The sequence below is a fragment of the Neolamprologus brichardi genome, chromosome 17, assembly GCF_056152115.1.
Source record: "Neolamprologus brichardi isolate AB-2024 chromosome 17, ASM5615211v1, whole genome shotgun sequence".
NCBI classification, from domain to species: Eukaryota; Metazoa; Chordata; class Actinopteri; order Cichliformes; family Cichlidae; genus Neolamprologus; species Neolamprologus brichardi.
The window spans coordinates 17,288,968-17,310,739 of NC_142120.1; the positions used below are offsets into that span (position 1 = coordinate 17,288,968).

At 43.5% G+C, this 21,772-nt stretch overlaps 3 protein-coding genes across 4 annotated transcripts in view; 2 read left to right on the forward strand and 1 right to left on the reverse strand.

Annotated features, from left to right (window-relative positions):
* The window catches only part of LOC102781111 (uncharacterized), an 88,249-nt gene extending 85,504 nt beyond the window's left edge, over positions 1–2,745 (forward strand). For both annotated transcript variants that reach the window (XM_035906642.2, XM_087830971.1), the window contains exon 15: positions 667–2,745. In XM_035906642.2, the coding sequence (XP_035762535.2) occupies positions 667–918 (252 nt within the window). In that variant the 3' untranslated portion in view covers positions 919–2,745. The remainder of the gene's footprint in view (positions 1–666) is intronic.
* Positions 2,746–4,762: 2,017 nt separating this feature from the next.
* Positions 4,763–6,453, reverse strand: ascl1a (achaete-scute family bHLH transcription factor 1a). The gene is made up of 2 exons (XM_006780887.3): positions 5,663–6,453; positions 4,763–5,572 (listed from the first exon to the last, which is right to left on the reverse strand). The coding sequence occupies exon 1, from the start codon at positions 6,243–6,245 to the stop codon at positions 5,679–5,681; it is 567 nt and encodes a 188-aa protein (XP_006780950.1). The 5' UTR covers positions 6,246–6,453; the 3' UTR covers positions 4,763–5,572; positions 5,663–5,678.
* Positions 6,454–8,738: 2,285 nt separating this feature from the next.
* On the forward strand, positions 8,739–19,080 carry itfg2 (integrin alpha FG-GAP repeat containing 2). Its single transcript, XM_006780888.3, has 12 exons — positions 8,739–8,958; positions 9,681–9,776; positions 9,851–9,892; positions 9,980–10,157; positions 10,234–10,373; positions 11,636–11,784; positions 11,870–11,964; positions 12,529–12,582; positions 12,815–12,906; positions 13,787–13,904; positions 15,187–15,360; positions 18,930–19,080. The coding sequence occupies exons 1-12, from the start codon at positions 8,863–8,865 to the stop codon at positions 18,995–18,997; spliced, it is 1,302 nt and encodes a 433-aa protein (XP_006780951.1). The 5' UTR covers positions 8,739–8,862; the 3' UTR covers positions 18,998–19,080.
* The last annotated feature ends 2,692 nt before the right edge of the window (positions 19,081–21,772 follow it).

The following is a 21,772-nucleotide window of genomic DNA, read 5'->3' on the forward strand; positions in this document are numbered from 1 at the left end:
ATCCTTTATACAGCAAGCTTTTTTTTATGAGAGGCACTCACCCCTCATGCATAGAAATGAGGGAAGCAAGTCAGGGAGAGAAAGAGAGGGGTGCCTTTCCCTTTTCATAGATTAGCACAGCCTTAATCTCATTAAAGTGCCCAGCAGTGAACATGCCGTCCACTCCGCCCAGCCCTGTAATCAGCCTGAGACACACGGCTCATCTTAGATGGACCAGGATGGATCTACCAGCTGGCCCAGTACTCAGTCACAGAAGGAAGTACTGAGCAATAGAAAGGCAGGAGGAACATGAAAGCCTGCAGCCATGGGTTTGGAAACTGAGCCCCTGGCCAGGTAGGGAAGGCTTCGTAATTACAGAGCTGTTAGGGATAGGGTTGTTAACTGGAGAAGTTTGGGGGGGGGCAGCAGCAGCAATGGGGTGTTTGCCAGAGGGATTATAACCCTCCCACCCCTCCGCCTCCGTGTCTGACAATTAGTACCTTGACTGCATTAACTGTGCAAACAGGTGCACTCAAAAAAGACTAGAAACAGCCTGTGGTAATCTGAGGCTTCCCTAAAGAGCACACACACAATAACAACACACAAGCGGTTCAAAGAGCAAGACCAGAGCCAGTTTTCCAAGTTTGAGGTCATGTCAAAAACTATGATTGTTATTAACTCCTGCAGCAACTTTTCCTGTTCCTCTTGGAGGACCAGCAGGGCGATGCGGGTGCTCAGAAGGGCTTCATCAGCGCAGAGCAGCTGCTGCTGGAGCTGAAGGCCGGGGGCATCCACCTGGATCAGGAGGTGGCCGTCAGACTGGAGCTGCAGCACATTCCTCCTCTGGACCTGCTGGACTTCTTAGCCTACCTGCCCCTCTTCATGCTCATTCACAAGTCGGTGATTTCCAACCCTTTTGATGACTCCAGCAACCTTTGACCTCAGCACTCTGTGGCTGACATCTCAGCTGAGCCACGTCTGCTTGTATGAAAAGACGACATGTGACAAACACAAAAATGATTTTAAAAAGGACATTTGTGGTGGAGATACAAAGTATTTCTTTTAAATTATGCAACTTTGTTGCATTTCTCTTCTAGCTTTAACCTTTAAATTTGCTGGTAACAACCAGCAAGACTGAGTTTAGAGTGGAAGAAACCATTATACCTTGCTATCTCCGCTGCACCTGAAACTTATTTCTTTCATTTTAAATTGCTCTAAATTAGACATTCAGCATTAGTTTGGGTTTCATAAAATGTATAGATATAAATAAGCACTAATATTTATGCAATTAGATATTTAGATCTTAAAGACGAACTCGCTGAAAGAATGCTTTCACATTCTAATGATAAAAACTATGACTACAGGATGTTTAGTAATTTAACAGACTATCAGAGACAAGTGTTTGTTGTTGGACGTTAAAAAATAACAGAAGCCTTGGTGATAAAAGCCACCAGAACAGAAGTTACACTGGATGTTTATGACACACTGATAAAAGATAAGTTGATCATTAGACTGACGATCCCTTAGGGACTTCTGTGGGGTAATGTTCAAACAATCTCTCTCCTCGACAGCTGTGTAAACACATATTTCCATATGAATACTTTGAATATAAACAAGAGTCAAGATTTTGGAAGCCAAAATGTTTTTGACCTTTTATTGTTCAATTAATGAATAAACCATGGAAATACAGTCGTGAAACCATCAGTTATCTTCTGTCAAGGATTCAGATTTTTATTGTCTCCTTTATTGTTTTCTGCATTAATAATGTAAACGCTCTGCAGCATGTGTGTGTGTGTTTATATCCACGTTACATTTTACACTTTGTTTGCACTGCGCTCCCTTTAGCAGTCATTTCAATTCCCTGAAAATAGAAATGAATTTACTCTGCACTTCCCACTCCATCTCTCATCTGTACGAGTGGCTGAATTTTATTGCCATCAAACAGTCTCAGGTGGTCACATTGCTGCTGGTCTCTTCCTGTGCGTATGTCCTTTACGTCACACGTGTGCTGAGTATGTTCTGTTTCCAGCCTCTTTCGTTTCTCTGAGGCATGTGGATCACGTCACAGAGCAGTAAAGTGCTGTCTGTGGTCCTGAAATCTTCTGTGGCTGCTGTAGTTTCAGAGTCTGACGCTCTGATTCATGTAACAAGTGCTCATTGTTGTGGAGTTTATTTTAAAAAAAAAAGACACAAAAACATTTGAGAAAAATGCAGCAGCGCAGCCGAGCTATTGGCTACTGTCCAGTTCAGTCCAACTTAATCAACACTGATGAATGATGTTCGCTAAGATACTCAACTGATGTGGTTTGAGCCTTTGTTTTGCCTAAGCTTTGCCAATTAGATATGGCCGCGCTCTCCTGCCGCTTGTGCACGCTTGACAGACTGCCGCTGAGGGAAACATAATGAGCTGTGACAGGCAGCAAACCTTTGTAAGCTCTATGTCACCAGAGAAAACAGTCAAAACTGCTTTTATTGTGACTCTTTAGATGCATGTTTTGAACTCCATCTAGTTTGAAAATTTGGCTGCAGGTGAGCTTGGGGTCTTCTTACCAGAGACTACAGGAGGAAATAAGCCTTGTATTATGTACTGTCCATTGTTCCTGCTAAATAAATACAGCTAAATTATAAAAAAGTAAACATTAACTTTCACTATCCTCCCCTTCCCTCCAATAAACACTTTCCTGCTGACTTTCTGGGCTCAGTCACTTGTTTTGTCATACTTAAAACAACTTGATTTTCATTTTGTAATTTTGGTCCTCCTCAGATTCCAGAAGGTTGTTAACATAGAGTATAGTTCATCATGTGACTGGGTGATTGGTCAGTGAGCTCAGATCCATATAGATTGGTTTTAAAACACTCAACAAGTCCATAAGCCTAAATGCATCTTTTATATAGAATCTATAAGGTTAAATGCATCTTTTATTTACAGTCTATAATAATAAACATGTATTTTGTGTACACTCTCTGGGCTTGCCCTACTTGCCATAAGTTGTCGTTTTATATTTTTAAAACGATCAAAAACATTGATTTTAGAGAAACAAAGTTCCTCACTCCATAGGTTCCTTGAGTCATAAAGTACCACTGTGTGGCTTTCCCCCCACTGCTGAGCCACATGACAAAGTCTGGGGACCTCTCACTGTTGGTTGTGTGTTGGAGGTCTTTTTTATTTATTCTGTTTTATTTATTTATTTTATTTTAATCCAGTCATCATAATTGTTTACTTGTTAAACTGTGATGGTGCTTGGCTGGAGGCTGCCATGCCTCTTACTTCACTTTTTTACACACTGAATTAAAGTTAAATTTGAAAAGTTTAAAAAAAATCACATCTAATTTTTAATGAAGTTCAAGATGCCTTTCAAAATAAAAGGTCTTGAAGTAAATTGAAAGAGGTGAGGAAATTAGAGATGTATTTGCACATACAAGAGTGGGATCAAACCTTTCTCGTGTGTTATTCTGATAGAAAGTTATTCCAAGCTGGCAGAAAATTTTACTCACATCAGAAAATATATACAGAATTTGGAGGCATCGTCTGTTTGATCTGAAGTGTTGCAGTGTTGTTTGAGGTGGGGAAACCTGTTTGTTTCTGTGCTTCTAATAAATAGATTAAGTGAATAGATATTATAATTGTTTATTAATTATTGTACAAACAATGAAGTGTCTGCAAGTTAATGCTAAACTCAGACAGTTTTCTAATAACTTGTGTTTTTGAATGAGCCAGGAGGACCCTCTGCCTCTCTCTCAGGCCCCCTGGTGGTCCACGAAGTCTCCTTTGTGCGCTCATATTTACAATAAAAACGAGTTTTTCCAAAGAATTTCACTAAAATATGTCTTATTTATGTATTTAACGCCATTTCTGCATAAACACCCACATTAACACCAACATGTTGAACCCCAGACACTCTGACGGATGTTTTTTCCCCTCCCAGGTGGTGGTTGTGTGTTCAGCGGCATGCTGCTGTCAGGAGGCACACGCCATCAACCAATTCAGCTCCGTGTCTCCACTCGACCACCATTCAGACCCCATTCACTCATTAAACCAGACACGCGTCCGGCTGCAGCCTCCGCCCTACCTGTCAAACTCAGTTGTGCAGAAACCTCAGAGCTCTAGTTCACAATCTCACGCCATGCCCTCCATCTGCAAATTTTAAAGCCTCCTGTTTACTTGAATTATATTTCTCGGTGTGAGTTGAATTGGGGGAAATAGTGTCATTGTAATCCTACAACTTGGGTGATCCACCTTCCAGCCGCTTCGTGCGCACAGACGCTAAGGAAGACTAGCTTGAGAAGCTCACTCGTCGCTTCATTAACTGCAGACGTGTGTTCATTTTAAGGTCATGCTGTTAAGAGAAATATCACAGCAGTATTTTTATTTTTCACGACATCAATGTGGTGGAGGACGTGTATGTGTGTTTTTAAAATGGGGACAAAGTGGAGTTTAACGCACGTTTTGCGAGTGTGAAAAATGCGTCTGTTGGGTTGAAGGTGCTGGCTGGTATTACAAAGGAGAAAGAGATAGCAGTGTGGGAGTTCTCTAGTAAAAGACCTGCGGCTACAGAATTAGTTGAGCCACTCTGCGCCCAGCTTCAAACAAAAAAAGAGAAAATGCATCGTGCGTAAAACGTGCGTTCCTCCCCTTTTATCTCGACGTATTCCATCTACTTATGTTGGTTTTAATGGCCACACAAGGAAAACTGTACCCCCCCCCCCCCCCCCCCCCGACACACACACACCACCACCACACACACTTTAAAATTAAGACATGAACAGTAATTCAGTAGCATCTCATTTTATTTTTAGACTAGAGTGTAGAAAATATGGTTATAAGACTTCTTATTTTCCGCTTATGTGGAGAGGATATAGAGCTGGCAGTATAAAGAGACAATGCGTGGCTATTGCACTCTGTTTGGACAATAGCTGCATAAGTTTTTGATCATTGTGACATGACATAATGCAATAACGTGGTTCTGCTATTAAATAAGACACATCGGTGCTATAGGATAAAACATCGGAGTATCAAACTCCCTCTGGAAACCTCGTGAACACGACAGCCAGAGAATAATAGACTACACGTCTACATAGGCAGGAGGTATAGAAGCGACTTCGCAAATATATAGACAAAATATATACAAAAGGATGTGTACAAAACATCTATAAATCTCTTACATACAAAAATATCTTAATATATCTTAAAAAAGAGCGTTTGATATAGAATTTTATAGAATAAATCCGTGACTTGGAAGCATTTTTTCTGAAGTCAGCGTCTGAGAGAGAGTTGGTGCTGCTGTGATGGGGTTGGCATAGAAGAGTTTTTAATGTGCTGAGAGCGTGAATCGCTTTAGGGTCATTTTATTTTGTTTTTTTAATGTTTGTTTGTTTTTATCAAGGGGACACACAGAAAGTTTGGATTCCCACGCTGCATGTGGGAGACCCGTCTTCCTTTAATCCTTTGGCGCTGATCTCCGGCCTGATATTCAGTTAAGGCTCCGGGACCCTGCTGAGTCTGTCAGGTGGACTGGGGAGGACCATCTTGTTCTTCTCCTCCTCGGGACCATCCCAAGCCCAGGAGAGCAATAAAGTGAGCTGATCCATATTTCTGCGAGGAGGAGGAGAAACGGGAAGTTAGGTTTGTCAGGAGTTAAATGACGTTGGTGCCTGGAACGAGCGCGGTGACGTGTGCGCTTACCTCGCACGGATGCTCTTCAGAACCAGTTTGTGAAGTCCAGCAGCTCCTGCTCCTCCGGACTTAGGGGGTCATATGAGCCCTCGTCGGATGAGTAGGAGGACACGGGGGAGCCTGCCATGGAGTTCATGTCCGCGGAGTATCCCTGCGACATGCCGGGCGACAGCACGCCCGCCTGGAACGCCGCGCTCACGGCGTCGTGCTCGTCCAGCAGCTGCTGCAGCGCGCGGATGTACTCCACGGCGGAGCGCAGTGTCTCCACTTTGCTCATCTTCTTGTTGGCGGCGCCGTTTGGCACGTGCTCCCGCAGCGTGGCGAAGCCGTTGTTGACCAGCTTCACGCGGTTGCGCTCGCGCTCGTTCCTGCGCGCCACCGCGTGCGGCTGCTGCTGCGGCAGGCTGTAGCCGAAACCCGCGAAGTTCAACCGCCGCTTGCAGCGCAGCAGCTCCGGGGAGGAGGAGCGCGGACGCTTCGGTTGCTTGCTCGCGGACTTCCCGCCGCCGCTCGCGCTCAGCTGGACGCTCTGCGCGGAGAAGAAGCACGCGGGCGGCATCAGCTGCTGCTGCTGACTCGCGTTAATTTCCATTTTGGTCGTGAGGTCCGAATGCGCGTGTGGGAAAAAACCCAGAAGTTTTAGAGAATCGCAGAGATTCCGGGAGCGCGTCCCGCTCGTGCCGTTCACGTGCTGTGGCCGCTGGTCGTGCACTTGCTCCAGTGTGGAGGGGGGGTGCTACTATTGGTTAGGGGGGCAGTCCCAGCTCCGCTGATGCTGCCTCAAGCTCCTCAAAGCTGCTCTGAGCTCTCGGAGAAAGACGCCACTGCTTTTCAACACGGCTGGCTGAGGGGCTGGCCACGCCCTCTGGTCGCGTGGATACACCTTGGGCTCCTGCCCCGGTACCGGTGCGCCGCGCGCCTGACGCGTGCCACTTGAAGCACTAAACAAACAGTGAGAGGAGAGGGGTTTTTTTTACGAGAAGGTGAATCAGACTCATAGAAGTCCACACCGAACTCAGTCTGACGCATTTCCAGGTGGATAGTCACGCGTTTTGTTTTGGGTTTGTTTTTTGTTTTTTTACAGGTCAGCCAAAATAAAGAAGAGCGAGAGAAAACACAAACTGTGCATAAAATCTATTCACAAAGTGAGGTGTGCGATGTTCTCTCTGCCCGATCCTGATTCTGGTCCCTGTCTGTGCCATTTCTTTACACACAGCCGCTCGTTTGCGGGACTTTGTAAAATGTTCCACTTTGCGCGCATCATCGGCCGCACAAGCAAAACGAGGAGGCGCAAATCCTCGGTCTGTGCGCGTAACTGGACTCTATGCTGCACTAAGAGGTGCACAACAAGAAAACACGCACAAACTCCAACACGCTCTCTCGCGTCTTTGCGCATACACGCACAACTTTGCGAACTAAACAGAATTAGGATTGATTTGGGGTTCAGTTTTTGCGGGTGAACTTCTTGCGTGTGTGTGCGCGCACTCTTTTCTCTTCCCCCTTATTCTGGGCACCTGTGCACGCGCGCCTTGAGGGGAGTGCCATAAATAGTTCAAATTTTCTGTGGCATTCACATTCAGGCACACACACACAGATACATGCACGCACACACACACACACACACACACACACCACCTCCACTTTCTCCTTCAAAGCCCAGCCGGAGAGTTTAGAAAAGAGGCGTGGGTCCTATTCAGCGTCCCCCCTGCGCCCCTCCGCCCTGCCTGATCTTTCTGAAACATATATCCACGCTGTTAGCAGGCTTCCACAGTCCAATTAGCGTTTTGTGAGGACTCTCTCTCTCCCTCTCTCTCTCCGCTGCTGGTGCTGCTCGTCGTCCAGAGGCTGGGAGGGCACTCGCTTTACTCGAGGGGCCTTCCACTCAAAGCTGGGTGTAATAATTAATATGACATCTGTCTACCCGAGTTCCCTCTTTAACCACTTTCTGTATTTTTCCCTCTTTTCTTTGGTGTTGGTGTGTGTGTGTGTGTGTGTGTGTGGGGGGGGGGGGGGGGGGGGGGGGGGGGGGTGCGAGGGATTATCTCTCAGTTTGTTTTGTGGCAGGCTCAGTCACCCAGAAAGACCGATAAACACGTCAGCTCTACAAAAATAAATGTAATTTATCATAGTATCATATCATTTACGTATTGTTTTTTGTTTTTTTTTTTACACTGAAATATAATTATGGCTGACAAAGTTTAAAAAAAATAAATCTTGTGCAGTCGAGCTTCTCTTCTCTTCTAGAATGTTTGGCTTCACACTGATTTAACTCCCTCACGCCTGCGTCGTTTATTGCTTTACAGGTAAAGTTGTAATTGACGGGCGCCCTCTAGAGGACAGCAGTGGACGTTATCACCGAGAAGTAAATCCTCCCATCCTGCCCTGTTTCAGATTGATAGATAGATTCCACAAGAGAAATTGTTGTGTTAAATAAGCAACACTGTTAAAATAATAATAAAAAAAACAAACAAACCCGAATTTAGTTAAAAGGACTAACACTGTGTAAGAGAGAAGTGCAAATTGCATTAATGATTAATATGTGGACTATGATCTAAGAACATCTGCAAGTTTAAATAACTTTTTTTCTAATTTTAGCTTATGTTTATGTGTAATAGCTAGTTTTCTTCACTTTGAGTGTTCGTTTTGGTGCTTTTCACGCTTTAATATGTTTTAATATCGTGTTTGTTTGCAAAATGTTTAAATTAATAAGATAACGATGAGATTTACTTTGTTTTTTCACCAACTTGGGGAAGATTCAATAGATCACCAGGTGCATGGTCTGGGTACATACTGTAATTTTCTTTGCTGTTATGGGGGCCCAGCAAAGAAAGAACAGAGGCAAGAACGAAAATCAAACTATTTGAAAGTATGTACGTACGCTCATTGACCGCCAGGTGTCAATATTTCACAGCGTATTAACGGACAAACTTAAACTAGCTCAGTTTTAAAAGCTCTCTTTCTACAAACATACACACGTGCGTACAGGTTTTCACTACTACTAATAAAAGATATATATATGGAAACAGGAACACGTCCAGGCAGATCAGTGCTTTGGTTTGCGGATCACGTTTTATGTCTCTGCTACGATCCCGTAGATATGAGGTCACGTGGTTTTGTTTACTAGGAGGAGGCGGTGAGCGCGTGAATGAGGTAGCCAGAGCAGTATCGGTAAATCAGCGGCCGTAAAGGGAATACAAAGGCTATCAGCTATGCGCTCTCTGAACTATGTTCACCGGGTTAGCTTAGACTTCACAGGGACTCTGTTTCCTCACGCCATCTGTCTGGGAGACGCAGACAACGATTCGGTACGGAAGCTAAGCTAACTTTTGTTTATTATTGTTATCGTTAATGTTTGTTTTGTCTTCTCAGACCTCTTGAATGCATACTTTTAAATGTTTAAATTAAATTCTAAATATATTTAGTAATATATTTATTCATGGTTTGATAACTAGACTTTTTGCAGTCTGTTCTTATTATAATAAGTCTTGATCACCGCTCATTTCTTTCTCCGTCTTGCTTCCAAAGAGGAAGAACTTAAAAAAATTCTGGTAATTTTTTCAAGTTCTCCTGGGTTGTTCGGACACTGGCTGCTTTTTTAACTTATTTTCAGTTGACTGCTGTTTGCTTCCTGATCTTTTTCATTTTTACCTGACTGAAAAAACAATTAAAAAAGGCACCACACTAAAGGGATGAATCAGTGCTGTGTCTGCACATGACAACTTATGGTTTCAGCCAGTGTCATGCTAGAGAAGTCACATTTTGATCCACTATTGCTGATGTGTGCCAAATTACCTGGAAAACATCTGATTGGCAGTGGCTCTGTTTATCAGCATGACAGTGATTCCAAACACATCTATTCCCCATTTTCCTAGCAAAATATAATGATGTTTTGTCTCACAATTAATGACTTTTTAGCTTCTCATTTTAGAATTTGTCTTGATCCAGAAGAGTAAAACTATTTTTTTATGACCTGTGTTACCTGATTGTTCAACTGCTCCACTAACACGGCTGTCTCCCTTCTCTGCAGCTGAACGAGCTGGTCGTAGGAGACACCAACGGAAAGCTGCTTGTTTACAAGAACGATGACTCCAAACCTTGGATCACGAGGTCCTGCGTGGGCATGGTCAGTGCAGGTGCTAGAAAAATCCTTTTGTGTCATGTGATCTGTGGCTCATGTGGTGTGTTGTGCTTTCCCAGCTGACCTGCGTTGCTGTTGGAGATGTGTGCAACAAAGGAAAGGTGAGAACAGAGAAGTCAGAAGCTGCTTATTGTCTTAAAGTTTAGGATTTGATGTGACGGCGTGTTTTTATTTTTTCTGTGTGTCAGAACTTTGTGGTTGCCGTGGGCGCAGAGGGTTGGTTTCACCTCTTCGACCTCACAGCTGCCGCCGCGAGCAAGGCAGACTCATCCAGCCAGCACGAGTTTCAGTCACCTGATGACCAGAAGCCCTTCCTCACCCAGCACATTCCCGCCAACACCAAAGTCATCCTCATCAGTGATATTGGTAAATTCTGGCTAAATTCTTCTGTGATAAATGTGGATTTTTGTGATTTTTGAGTGCAGCGTGTGCGTGTCTGCAGATGGAGATGGGCGCTGCGAGCTGGTGGTGGGATACACAGACCGAGTGGTGCGAGCCTTTCGCTGGGAGGAGCCGTCTGACAGCTCTGATGCAGGGCCTGGTCAGCTGATTCTGTTGAAGAAATGGCTTCTGGAGGGACAGGTGAGCTCAGGTGTTGTTTCTTACCAGCATGTGAAATCACTAAACTTGATTTGATGCGGGGGGTATTTTCTTGGCACACTTTGGACCCCTTTGTACAAACTGAGCATCATTTAAACCCAACGGTCTACCTGAGTGTTGTTCCAGACCACGTCTATCGCTTGGATCACAGTGCACACATCTCCTCATGTACTCTGTACTTCACAGGCTGTCATCAGATCTCAGTACAATAGAGCACCTTTGGGATGTGGTGCAGAGGGAGATTTGTGTCATGGATGTGCAGCCAACAAATCTGCAGCTACTGTGTGATGTTATCATGTCAGTATGGACCAAAATCTCTGAGGAATGTTTCCAGGACCTTTTTAAATCTGTTCCACAAAGAATTAAAGCACTTCTGAACGCAAAAGAGGGTGCAGTCTAGTGCCAGTAAGGTGCACCTTATAAATCAACTACTTTATATTTTCTCAGCAAACTTTAATGAAAACTTTCACCACTAGGTGGCAGCATTTTACCAAATTATTTTAGCATAGTCCACCCCAATGAGCAGTACCTTCGTCTGTGTACACGTGACAGTACCACTATGAAAACGTCAAAATAACTGAATGTTTCGATGGCTGCACAGTCTGTCATCTTCTTCCTACCAGAACAAACCAGTTAAGTGGAAAAGCAGCATGAGTGCAGTACAAATCCTGAGGAGACGCTAACATAACACAATATGCAAACACAAACTGCACACTCAGATCGGCTTGACGCGACTCATTTTCCATTAAAAATCGAGTACCACCTAATGTGCGTGGGGTCTTTTTAGCAATGTGTCCAAGCGTCCCATGACATAGAGGTGTGTGACATGAACGCTACAACAAGGCAGCGATATACCTGCTGCTCGGTCTGTGGATTTTTGGCGAGACTCGGGGACCACATCGTTGTTTTTTATGAATGTTTCCCCCGTTGCCGGGTTTCAAAAACGGCAGTTTTGATTTTTGTGAAGGAGACACCTTCTTTACTCATCGAGTGATCCCACTGGCCAGCCAATTGGTGGAGTGCAGTCTGTTGACGTCACATTTTGGCCTTGGATCGTTTGGAACCTCGGTTGAGCAGGTACTAAAAAAAGTACCTGGTACAGGTGCAATGACCTGACAGAAAACCCATAAAACCATGGCGAGCTGACCCTAGTAGGTACTGATAGAAAAGGGTGTTTGGGCACTCAAGGCCCCCCATAGATGAGACCTAGCTGAATAAATAATCAGGTATTGGCTGTTCTGCAGGTGGACAGTCTGTCAGTGAACCCGGGTCCAGAGGGGTTACCTGAGCTGATGGTGTCTCAGCCAGGCTGCGGCTACGCCATCCTGCTCTGCTCCTGGACGCAACAGGACTCCTCCGACTCTGGCGACGACACCCCCACCACGCCTGGGAGGTAGACGCCTCCTCCATTATAATGTGAGTGTCGGTTAAAGTGATTGATAGACTGGATTAATTTAGCGTGATTTCCCTCCTCACAGCGAGGGGCCCTCCAGAGACGTAGTTCTCCATCTGACCACCGGGCGGATACACAACAAGAACGTTTCCACTCACCTCATCGGCAGCATTAGCAAAGGTAGACGCTCTTACCAGCCGGCTCGTTTTACACTTGCACCTACGCTTGTTTACTGGGTCGCTGATGAGGTAAATAATGTGGGGACAGCAGGCGTGTGCAGGTAAACCCGGGCCCTGTCGCTCACCTGGAAACACTTTTAAACTGCAGCTGAGTCTCGTCTCAGTGGGTTTCTTCAGGTGTGTTGTAATTGTACAATTTCTATAAGTCTCCTATTCAATTCAATTCAATTCAATTCAATTTTATTTATATAGCGCCAAATCACAACAAATGTCGCCTCAAGGCGCTTCATAGATACAGAGAAAAGCCCAACAATCATATGACCCCCTATGAGCAAGCACTTTGGCGACAGTGGGAAGGAAAAACTCCCTTTTAACAGGAAGCATCCTGCTGAGATGCAGAAACACAGATGATGCAAATGATTTCCTCTCATACTGCGATCGGTGTGACAGTAAAAACATATAAAAGTGCATTTGATATGGTTTTAAAAAACTCGCAAAAAATGGCTGAATGCATCTTAATAGAAGAATTCAGTTTTTTTGTGTGTGTTTGTTTGTTTTTTTACAGGATCCAAGGAAGAGTCGTCAACGTGTGGACTGTTTGCTCTCTGTACTTTAGATGGTAGGATGGGAATTTTAAACACTTAAAATTCTCATCTCCACATCTCTGTGGAGAAGTCTGTGCTTTTCTATCAACTATAACAAGCTGGTTAAGCAGGAGAAAGAGTTTTTTAATTTCTTTGCTAAAATGCATATGACAGTGACAGTCTGTACACAACAGCAGTTTTTAGTCGTGTTGATTTATTTTTGACCATTTTTAAGGCCGACCTGTTTTCTGCCTCCTCGTGTCACAGGGACGCTGAAGCTGATGAACAGTTCGGAGCAGTTGTTGTGGTCGGTGCAGGTGGATCATCAGCTGTTTGCCCTGCAGAAGCTCGACGTCACAGTGAGTCTCTGCGACAGGCCGACACTCGTGGACGCTTTCAGCTTTTAGCAAATATAAACCTGTTGTTTGTTTTTGTTTTTTTAGTTTCCAGTGAAAAACAGATGTTTTGCTAACTCGTCTGTTTTTAATGTTCTTACGTGTGTTATTAGAAATTGTTGGAGCTGATGGGACTCATTTAACAAACATTTAACTTCAAATGCAGATAAAGCTGGCAGGAAGTCAGACGTAACAACAGCACAGAGAAGCCATTTAGTTTTCAAAATAAAACCCCCCGTGTAGGCTACACGTGACATTGCAGTCATGCAGCCGCTGTCGAGAAAGTCTCTCTGTTCTTCTCGGCACTCATGAGTATTTCAAGTTAGTCACTTTAGTTTATACTATACCAGTTTGATCTCCATTAAGCCACCACAGCAAGAACAACACCCGTCCAAATTCAGATTTTTACCCTTTACCCTGCTCACTTAAAAACTTTTACCAGACAACTGTTTCCTGTTCGGTTATTTTCCTCATGTAATGAACAGCCTGACAGGTGTATCATCAGCAGGTACAGGTCATGTATGGAAACACACAGATCTGGAAGTACTTTTCATTTCCCATCTATTTGCTCTTCAGGAATAGCACAGTGTCTTATACTAAAAACTAGAGGAGTTAAGGACTTCACTGAAAGTTTCAGATGCATGAATTTGAGTGACTTTGTGACATTTCCTCCATAATTACCTAAAAATCACATGCAGGCTGGTCTAATTAGTCCCAGTTTAGTTTGTTGTCCATCGGCTACTCGATTACATGCTGAATTAATTCAGAAATGTGTGTTTGCCTTCGTGTGTGCGCTCAGCTATGCAGCAACCCTGTGTGCGTCTGTGTTTGTGTCTTCTTCCAGGGGGACGGCAGAGAGGAGGTGGTGGCGTGTGCTTGGGACGGTCAAACCTACATCATCGACCACAATCGGACCGTGGTGAGGTTCCAGTTCGACGAGAACGTCAACGCCTTCTGTGCAGGTGAGGGACATCACACCGCCTCCTCCTTGTTTTTGCTCCGCCGTCGTTTTTCTGTGACGGTCACTACACTCGTCAAGTTTTCGGCTAATGCGACGACGCGCCACTCGGAACTTTCCAACAGTAGATCTAAATCTGCAGCTTTGTCCAACTTATAATGCGAGTTTCAGCTCACTGTTGAATGTGACACACTTAAAAACAAGCCGCTGGGGCGTTTTTGGCTTTCACGTTAACTCACACATCAGCTCAGTATTGATGGTGAGCTTAAGGCAAAGAGAATAAATAATAAACAGACATGTGTATGCTCAGATCTGTGCTCTATAAATCGTTTACACATGTTTGCAGGTAAATCCACCCGGAGTCTTCTAATCCACTGGATTAGCAGACTTGCTGAACATCCATAAATCTGTTGATTCTGCTTAATGTGTCTCTGAGCCTCTCGCAGCGGAGCTTTCAGCAGCTGAAGACACAGATATTTCCCTCAGGCTGTCCACACAGCTCCAGATTAATGCAGATGAAACCATTTTTCACTTGAGGTTCTGACTGTTTGAGGAGAAGGTGCTTGGAATATTTTCCACTGTTTTCCTCTCTCAGCAGGAAATGATCTGCTTTACACCTCTGGATTTGAGGTTAAGGTACCTAAATGTTTGACAACACCTCAGCTACAACTCCTCCCAGGCTCTAGCTTCAAACTCTTTTTAGTTCATAGGCCACAAACATGTGCGTACTGGGCCAGAGCCAAGATAACAACAAGCTAAGATAATAAGCTGCAGTTTCCGTGCTCTCTACAACCTGATTTCTTACCTTAGTCCAGGCGTTTGTAACCTCAAACAAAGGTGGAATTTCAAACCTGCACCACCAGATGGCAGCATAGAACTTTAGCCTCGCCTTGCTTTGAGCTCTTCCTCCTCTCCTCTCTCTGTCTTTCTTATCTGTGCTGTCAGATCTCGCTGCAGTGTTTGGACAGTTAATCTGAGGCGCCTAGTGTGACATGTGCGGTTTTAAGTGGATTAAAGAAAAAGACAAAAGACTCGTGAGATCTTTGATTCCAGCCATGTTTGCTGCTTTCCACCTGCTGAGTTTAAATGAGGTGTTCAGGCCTCACTCCCCTCTGCTCTCAGCTCCTCAGACAGATCAGACTTGTTGTGTGGAGGCTACAGTAGCCCGGCAGCGGAGGATTGCTGATCTGTTTATTTATATTCACATAGCACGGTCCCTCATATCACTGCCACCACCTGTTGAGTAAAAACTGTGTGTAAGATTCTCAGGTTTTCTCTGGTTGCAGGTCAGTACACATGTAAGGAGGGCAAAAACGGCCCCTGCCTCGTCTATGTCAGCTTCAACCACAAAATCTACATCTACTGGAAGGTGGAGCTGGAGCGCATGGAATCCACCAACCTGCTGCGAGTGCTGGAGGAAAAGCCCGGCTTTAAAAGCCACCTGAAGATGCTGGGAGTCGGTAAGTACGTCGGCAGCTCAGTGTTCGGAGTCAAGCACACACCTCCTCAGTTTGAGGGTGAATAAGAGCCCAACTGGGGCTCTGATGTGAATACTGATGAGGAGGAAGGAAGAAAATGACCCCACCATGACAGACTTTACAACTAACAAGGCCCTACCAGCAAGTTCTTACTCTTCTTTAAAGAAACAGTTTGCAGCACAGTCTCTGCAAGAATTCCTATTGATCACCAAACAAATATAACTAGGATATTGTAAACTGGTTAGATGTAACGTTTGGTATTAATTGAGTGTTAATTCAAGTCTGTCATTACCGCCCCCTAGTGTCAGTTTATGCTCTCCTCCTGCAGGCACACACTTTAGCTGCTTCTGGCTGTATTATAAAAACTGGTTGTTTATTACCCAGCCTTTCCCGTTGACTGCTCGCTTTACATGCAAATATAGCTGAAATTAAAGAACAGTTACCATCTACAGCGTATGTGGTTAAAATGTGATGTATGCATCTGAGTTTTTTTCTGCCCAGTGTTCTCCATTAGAGGCCTCAAGTTGGTGCAGAGTACACAATCACGGTGCAAAACACTGTAAATATGGGGAGAAGTAAATGACTGTGGTCCTGCTTGCGCTTCCAGTCGTCTTCCTTATCTGTTGTGTTGCCTTCAAGCTCAGAGACTCTTCCACTCTAACCTCGCTGCGAGGGGTCAGAACAGGACTTCATGCTAAGCAGCTGCTGGTGGCAACTTTATATTCAGCCGATACATCAGAGAGTATCAACCTTCTCATTTTTACCCGTTCGGGATATAGGAGAAACTCTTCTCTCTACATCTGAATGTAAACACACGCTCTGAGTCCTCCGAGCTGAAAAGACTCAAGTATTTTTAGAGCGGTGGACTCCAAGAGCCCACAGATGATCCTCCTCTTTCTGAAAAAGGGTCTTTGTGCATTTCCATGTCGTCCTCCTGCCAAATGTGATGCTTAACTCGATTCAGGTTAATCATTTGTGGATGCACGCAGTGGGTATTTATTTCCTGTAAATTTCCTTTGTCAAAGGCCTTTTGCTATTAGAACATAAATCTAGTCTCTGAGCTTCGTGTCAGGGAGGAGGGAAGTGATTAAATCACAGATGAGCTCATGCTTGTTGGTCTGCATGGATGACCAACCTGTCAAAAGCTTCACGTCAGAAATCTCTGTAAGAGCTTTACTGTAGTGTCACGACTGCAGGTGAAAACGCACGTTCCAGTTTATTTTTTATCAGTGGTTTTGTTAGCAGTGCTTCCTGCTGCCTGTGTTAATAATTCAGCCTCTGGGCCTGTGGTCTTTCTTTTGACTGATTTCACAGGCTTGTTGCCAAACCCACTGTGGAAAATGTGTGATGTGAAGAATGAAGAAGGAAGGACTCATTATTAGTGTAAAAATGTGCCTTTAATCGTTGCTGTCCATCTGCCATCTACAATTTCCAGTAGTTTGAAGGAAAGAAGGTAAACTGTTCTGTAGGTGTCGATGGTTTTAGCTGCCTCACCCTGACCTCATTGAAATGTCAGCAGCAGCTCTGAGGCGCTCCCCTGCTGCTTTTTCACCATAATAAGCTCCCTTTAGCCAAGCGCTGATTATGAGTTTGCCAGTTCTCCATCACAAAGAGGGGAAGGTTTCTAAATCAGCTGCTCCTACGTGGTCATTTTCAAATTAGTGACGGACGAGTTCAAACATCAGCTTGTAAAGTGTCAGCGATGTTTGCTGAGCGGTGCAAGGTAAGCGGCGCACACCTGACATCAAAGTAGAGATGAAGGTGGGAGGCTGACTGTGAAGTTAGGCGTTTGTGCCAACAAAAAGTCATATTTATCCAGTGTGCAGTTTAGGACTAAATATAGCTGCTCACTGATGTATTAACTCACTTAATCTGCAGCTGTTTCCCAGAAGGTTCTGAAATTGAGGGGCAGATACTCCCAACAATAGTGTCTGATAGTCACACACAGAATACCTCAGCACAGTGCCGTCTCTTAAAGATTCACTGGGATTTTTAAAAAATTCCTTTTACGATGTGGTGTGGCTGTTTCCAGGACTTTTTCAATGATGCGCAACCAACAACAAAGTCGTCGGCCTACAGGGAACCAACATAAGTGATCTGAAATAAATACAATGAGTGGATGCTTAAGAACTCTTTCAAATCTGATTTCTATTTCTTTCGCAATCGAGGCCTGGAGGGCAGTGCAACGCATTGGAGGGAAAGCTGAAATAGCATCTACATCTACCAGTTAACAGCCTGGATTCAATATGAAGGGTATTTTTTCTTCTGGAGACAGATAACAGTCTATGTAAACAACTGTATTAAAAATGTTAAGTACTCTGACATTTAAAAGCATGCTGTGTAAATTTTCAGTGGATGTTGCGGGATTAGTGATCCTAAACTGGGACAGACCTGAGAGAGGGAATTGAGATCACAGAAAGTATGTGAGGGGACAATTGGAATAATGATTTGTACCAATTTAGAGCACTGCAGCTTAAAATCCTGCACTCAAATTCAATGCTATGACTTCACCTTCATATCCTATGTGTAAAAGAAATACTGGAAGCATTACACACTGGAAAATATTAAGGATCATTTTAAAAAGTGCAGAAGATCTTAGTCTCATCTCCTTGTTCTCCCAAGTATTTACATCTATACTTACAATTCTGGTATTCGATGGCAAATGCCAATCGGGCTTAATGGTGCCGGGCAGCGAGCACAGCGCCCACTGATTGTTTGGTCAGACATTCACACTTGTGGCCTTGTGGAGGTTATATTCTAGCTGTGGCAGTACTCATCCTATTCTTTGTTGCACAAAGGAGCAGCTACCTGTCCTGCTGATGTGTTAAGGCCTTCTACGGCCCTGTAAAGACTGTTTAGACTCTTGAGACTGTGCTGTAACACTGACTCTAGCCAAATGCAAAACTACTTAACGAATGTAATACTTCTCGGAGAAGTCAGAAATGAATCAGGAATAAATAATAATCAACCACTAAAACTAATTTTTCTGTTTAGGAAAACAAATGCAATTTAGCATCTTAGTGTCTCAAAAAACAATAATGTGCTGGTTTGATTAGTAGGTTTATATTTGAAAGTCTGCCAAATAATAACACAAATTAAAGGTTTAAAGCAAATATTCTTGAGTATAAACTAAAATATTTGCATTATGAATGTAATGTGCACAATGATTGATTATTACTTCCACAAAAAGGATGAAATTTAGTTGTTTTTTTTTTAGCCTTTTTCCCATTGTAAGACTTCTTACGATTACCCGATAGGAGATGCAAGCTAAAAATTTTTCCATTTGAGCTTGAAACAGTCGATATGATCTGCGCCTTTGTTTGTGTAAATTCCTGTTTAATCCCGATGACATCAACAGGTTGTGAAAGGCTGCGAGCTGTGATTGGTCGATCTCCAACATGTCATCAGTCACGGCCATAATGTATGGCTTTCCTAATTGTGTAATCTGACGAACGTTTGTGGAGTAATTTCCTGTGAAGTCATGTTAATCTGGTCACATGTCAGTACTCCGGTTTCAGCGGTAACTGTCACATTGCGTTTTGCCTCCACAGATGCTGATGATCCGGCCGCAGTGCGAGCCCTGGTGGCAGATGTTCTCTACAAAGATGCGCAAACGTAGCTCGGTGACATGCATCACCACGCTGCCTTCTCTGTTTTCCCCCTGACTGTAAATACTCTGTAAATAAACACTGACAGACCGTCTTCTGTGCTGCTGCTCATGTTACTTGTGCTCCCAGCAGATAGATGTTGGGGTTTGGGTTCCTGATCGGCTCGCCACCGGCTGTTATCTCAGAACTGCATGCTGCCTCTGTCATTGGTATTCTGTCCGCCCAGGTTGCTTTTAACAAGGCGGGCAGAGGATGAGAGCAATGAGACATAATGCAGGGGAAATGCTGCACTGTTTAACCTGCTGTTTTCACCGGTGACTATGTGAATCTGGGAGCAAGGGGAGGGCAGGGGATTAGCAGAAGCTTTATGTGGCCGTCAGTCAGCGGTGACAAGCGGCTGAAAAGAGCTCCCCAATCAAACAGCAGTGCCTTCCTATTATTCATTCCCTGTAGTGTCTGAGAAAATTCTCCTATCCAGTGTATCATCTCAGACATGAAGCGCGTCTGATTATGCATAACACGATTACTTCATGAGGACATTTGACTAGCAGTGAGTGAGTAGTGTTGAAGTGATGATGGGAAGGACTGGGGGAATCTCCCACTGTTCCCAATAGGAGGATCCTATTACCACCTGTGTCGACTGCCTCTGTCTTTCCCATGCAATATTAATAAGATGAGCATGTGGCTCAGGTGTCCTGGTAGCCTCTTATCTCTCCTGCCCTTTAGAGACCTACAAAAAGAAGGCTTTCCTTTGAGGACCAAGTCCATGAACTCTTTTTCTTAGTCTTGTTTTGTTTGCATTCCATCTAAGAAAAATCCAGCAGTTATAATTTCTTCTTAATCCACTCTTTAAAAGGAAAAAAAATGATCACGCATATAAAGGAATGTGCAAAACAGCCCAGTGGATCATTCTGGTGGCAAGTTTGGAGGCAATTATAGCAATGTGGGACACAGAAATGCATAATCTGTTCTCTAATTGTTTGTAGGATGATGTATTCTTTGTGGGCTTTACTAAGATTTTAGTCGATCCCAAAGATGCTTAATGGAATTGAACTTATTATTTATTTATTTTTACATTTAAAAAACATAAAAATGTATGCTGAAGCAAGTCTCACTGCAGTAAAATTAATATTCTATACTTTAGTTGTTTTCCTCCTGTGGTCTGGAGACATAACAACTCTGTGGAGATGAGAGTGTGGTTGTCTGCTTCTCTGTCAGCCAAGTGACCAGTCCTCGGTGAATCCCACCTCTCCAGTTTAGCTGCAACCCTAAATGGGACGAGTGATCAAGAAGATGGATAATTTTGCCATCATTTCTTTGGGTAAGCACTAAGCCCAAAGAGGTTGACGATGGTAAACCATGGATATGACAGTTTACAGAGACTTTGTTTGCTCTAATCTGGATTACTGGAAACAAACCTCTTCTGCATTAGCGAACCAACAAATCAATGATAAAACCACTAATGCAGCAGCCTCACTTAGCGCCTGCCCCACAGGAGCTGTTAGCTCACAGATGATGAGAATAAGGACTTCAGCACTGACCAAACAATGCTAGCTCTTAAATGTAGCTTGATTGCTGTTGACCAGTTGTGTATATATCTATTGGTTCTACTAGAATGAGAGTCTGAGTGCATGGGTTCCCAGATTTTTTCCAACTAATTACTGATAAGGACTGCTATTTCCACATTGTGTGTGTGAGTTTGAAAGCAGAGCAGCAGGCTCTTGCACAAATTTGCTGACTTCCAGGCTGAAGAGAGGAGGAGAAAGGTTTCAGGAAGTCAAAACGTGTCACTGGGTTGTTGGTGAACCTGAAAATGACCACAAAGCAAGGCATCTTGGAGTAAGATTGAAGTTCATTAATCTTAATGCACTGATGGGATGACAATCAGTTTCATAAAATTGTATTGATTATAGGCAAAATAACTGATAGCAATGTGAAGTGTGTGGGGCTTATATCAGAGGGTTATCTTAAAAAATCACAACCAAGACTATCCACAAACAACAAAGTGATGCACGACAAGCAAATTGTTTTTGTGCTGCATCTCTATTTGATAGCTTAAAGGTAAATAAATATAATGTAAATTATTTTGACACCATAATATTTAGACACCACCATTAGAAATGGAGTTGTACAATTTACAAGGATGCAGAAACCTGCATTCAGCTGAGATTGAAGTAGTCACTTGGATGAGTAATGAAATGCAGGAGTCATAATTATGATTTTGTTGGGAAAATTAAAGGTGTCCCACAGGGCTCCCTTTTAGGATGTGTTTTATTTTCTGTTTTTATTGAAGCATGTTCATGCAGATGAAGTTATTTAAATTCCCTTTGTGGTACAAGAGCTTTAGACTCCATTTGTTCTTTCTTTACTCTAAGAAAAACATTTTTCTGACCTTGGCCAGGTCTCTCTTGGCCGGGATTTCCTGGTTAAAAGCTAATAATAATGCTGGGTTTGATAGAAGAACATCAAAAGGCTAAAAAATGTGGACGTAATGATGCAGTTTTTAATGTCATTAAAGATGCTGTACAAATCATTTCACCCTGGAAAAGAACTGTTAAAAAAAATCATTAAAAGCCCTAAATTACCACGGCATCCATGCCCACAATGAGTTTACATAAACTTTTAACCACAACCATATCCACTACCAAAATAGGGCTGTTCAGGGGACTATTTCCTAAAAACTTTTACTTTAAATTGCAAATATTTTGTGTTATCTACATCACAGTTGTTCTGAATCCTAAAAGTACCTGTTACGATTGGTATCTTTTATGCCAGGTCTCTCTTGG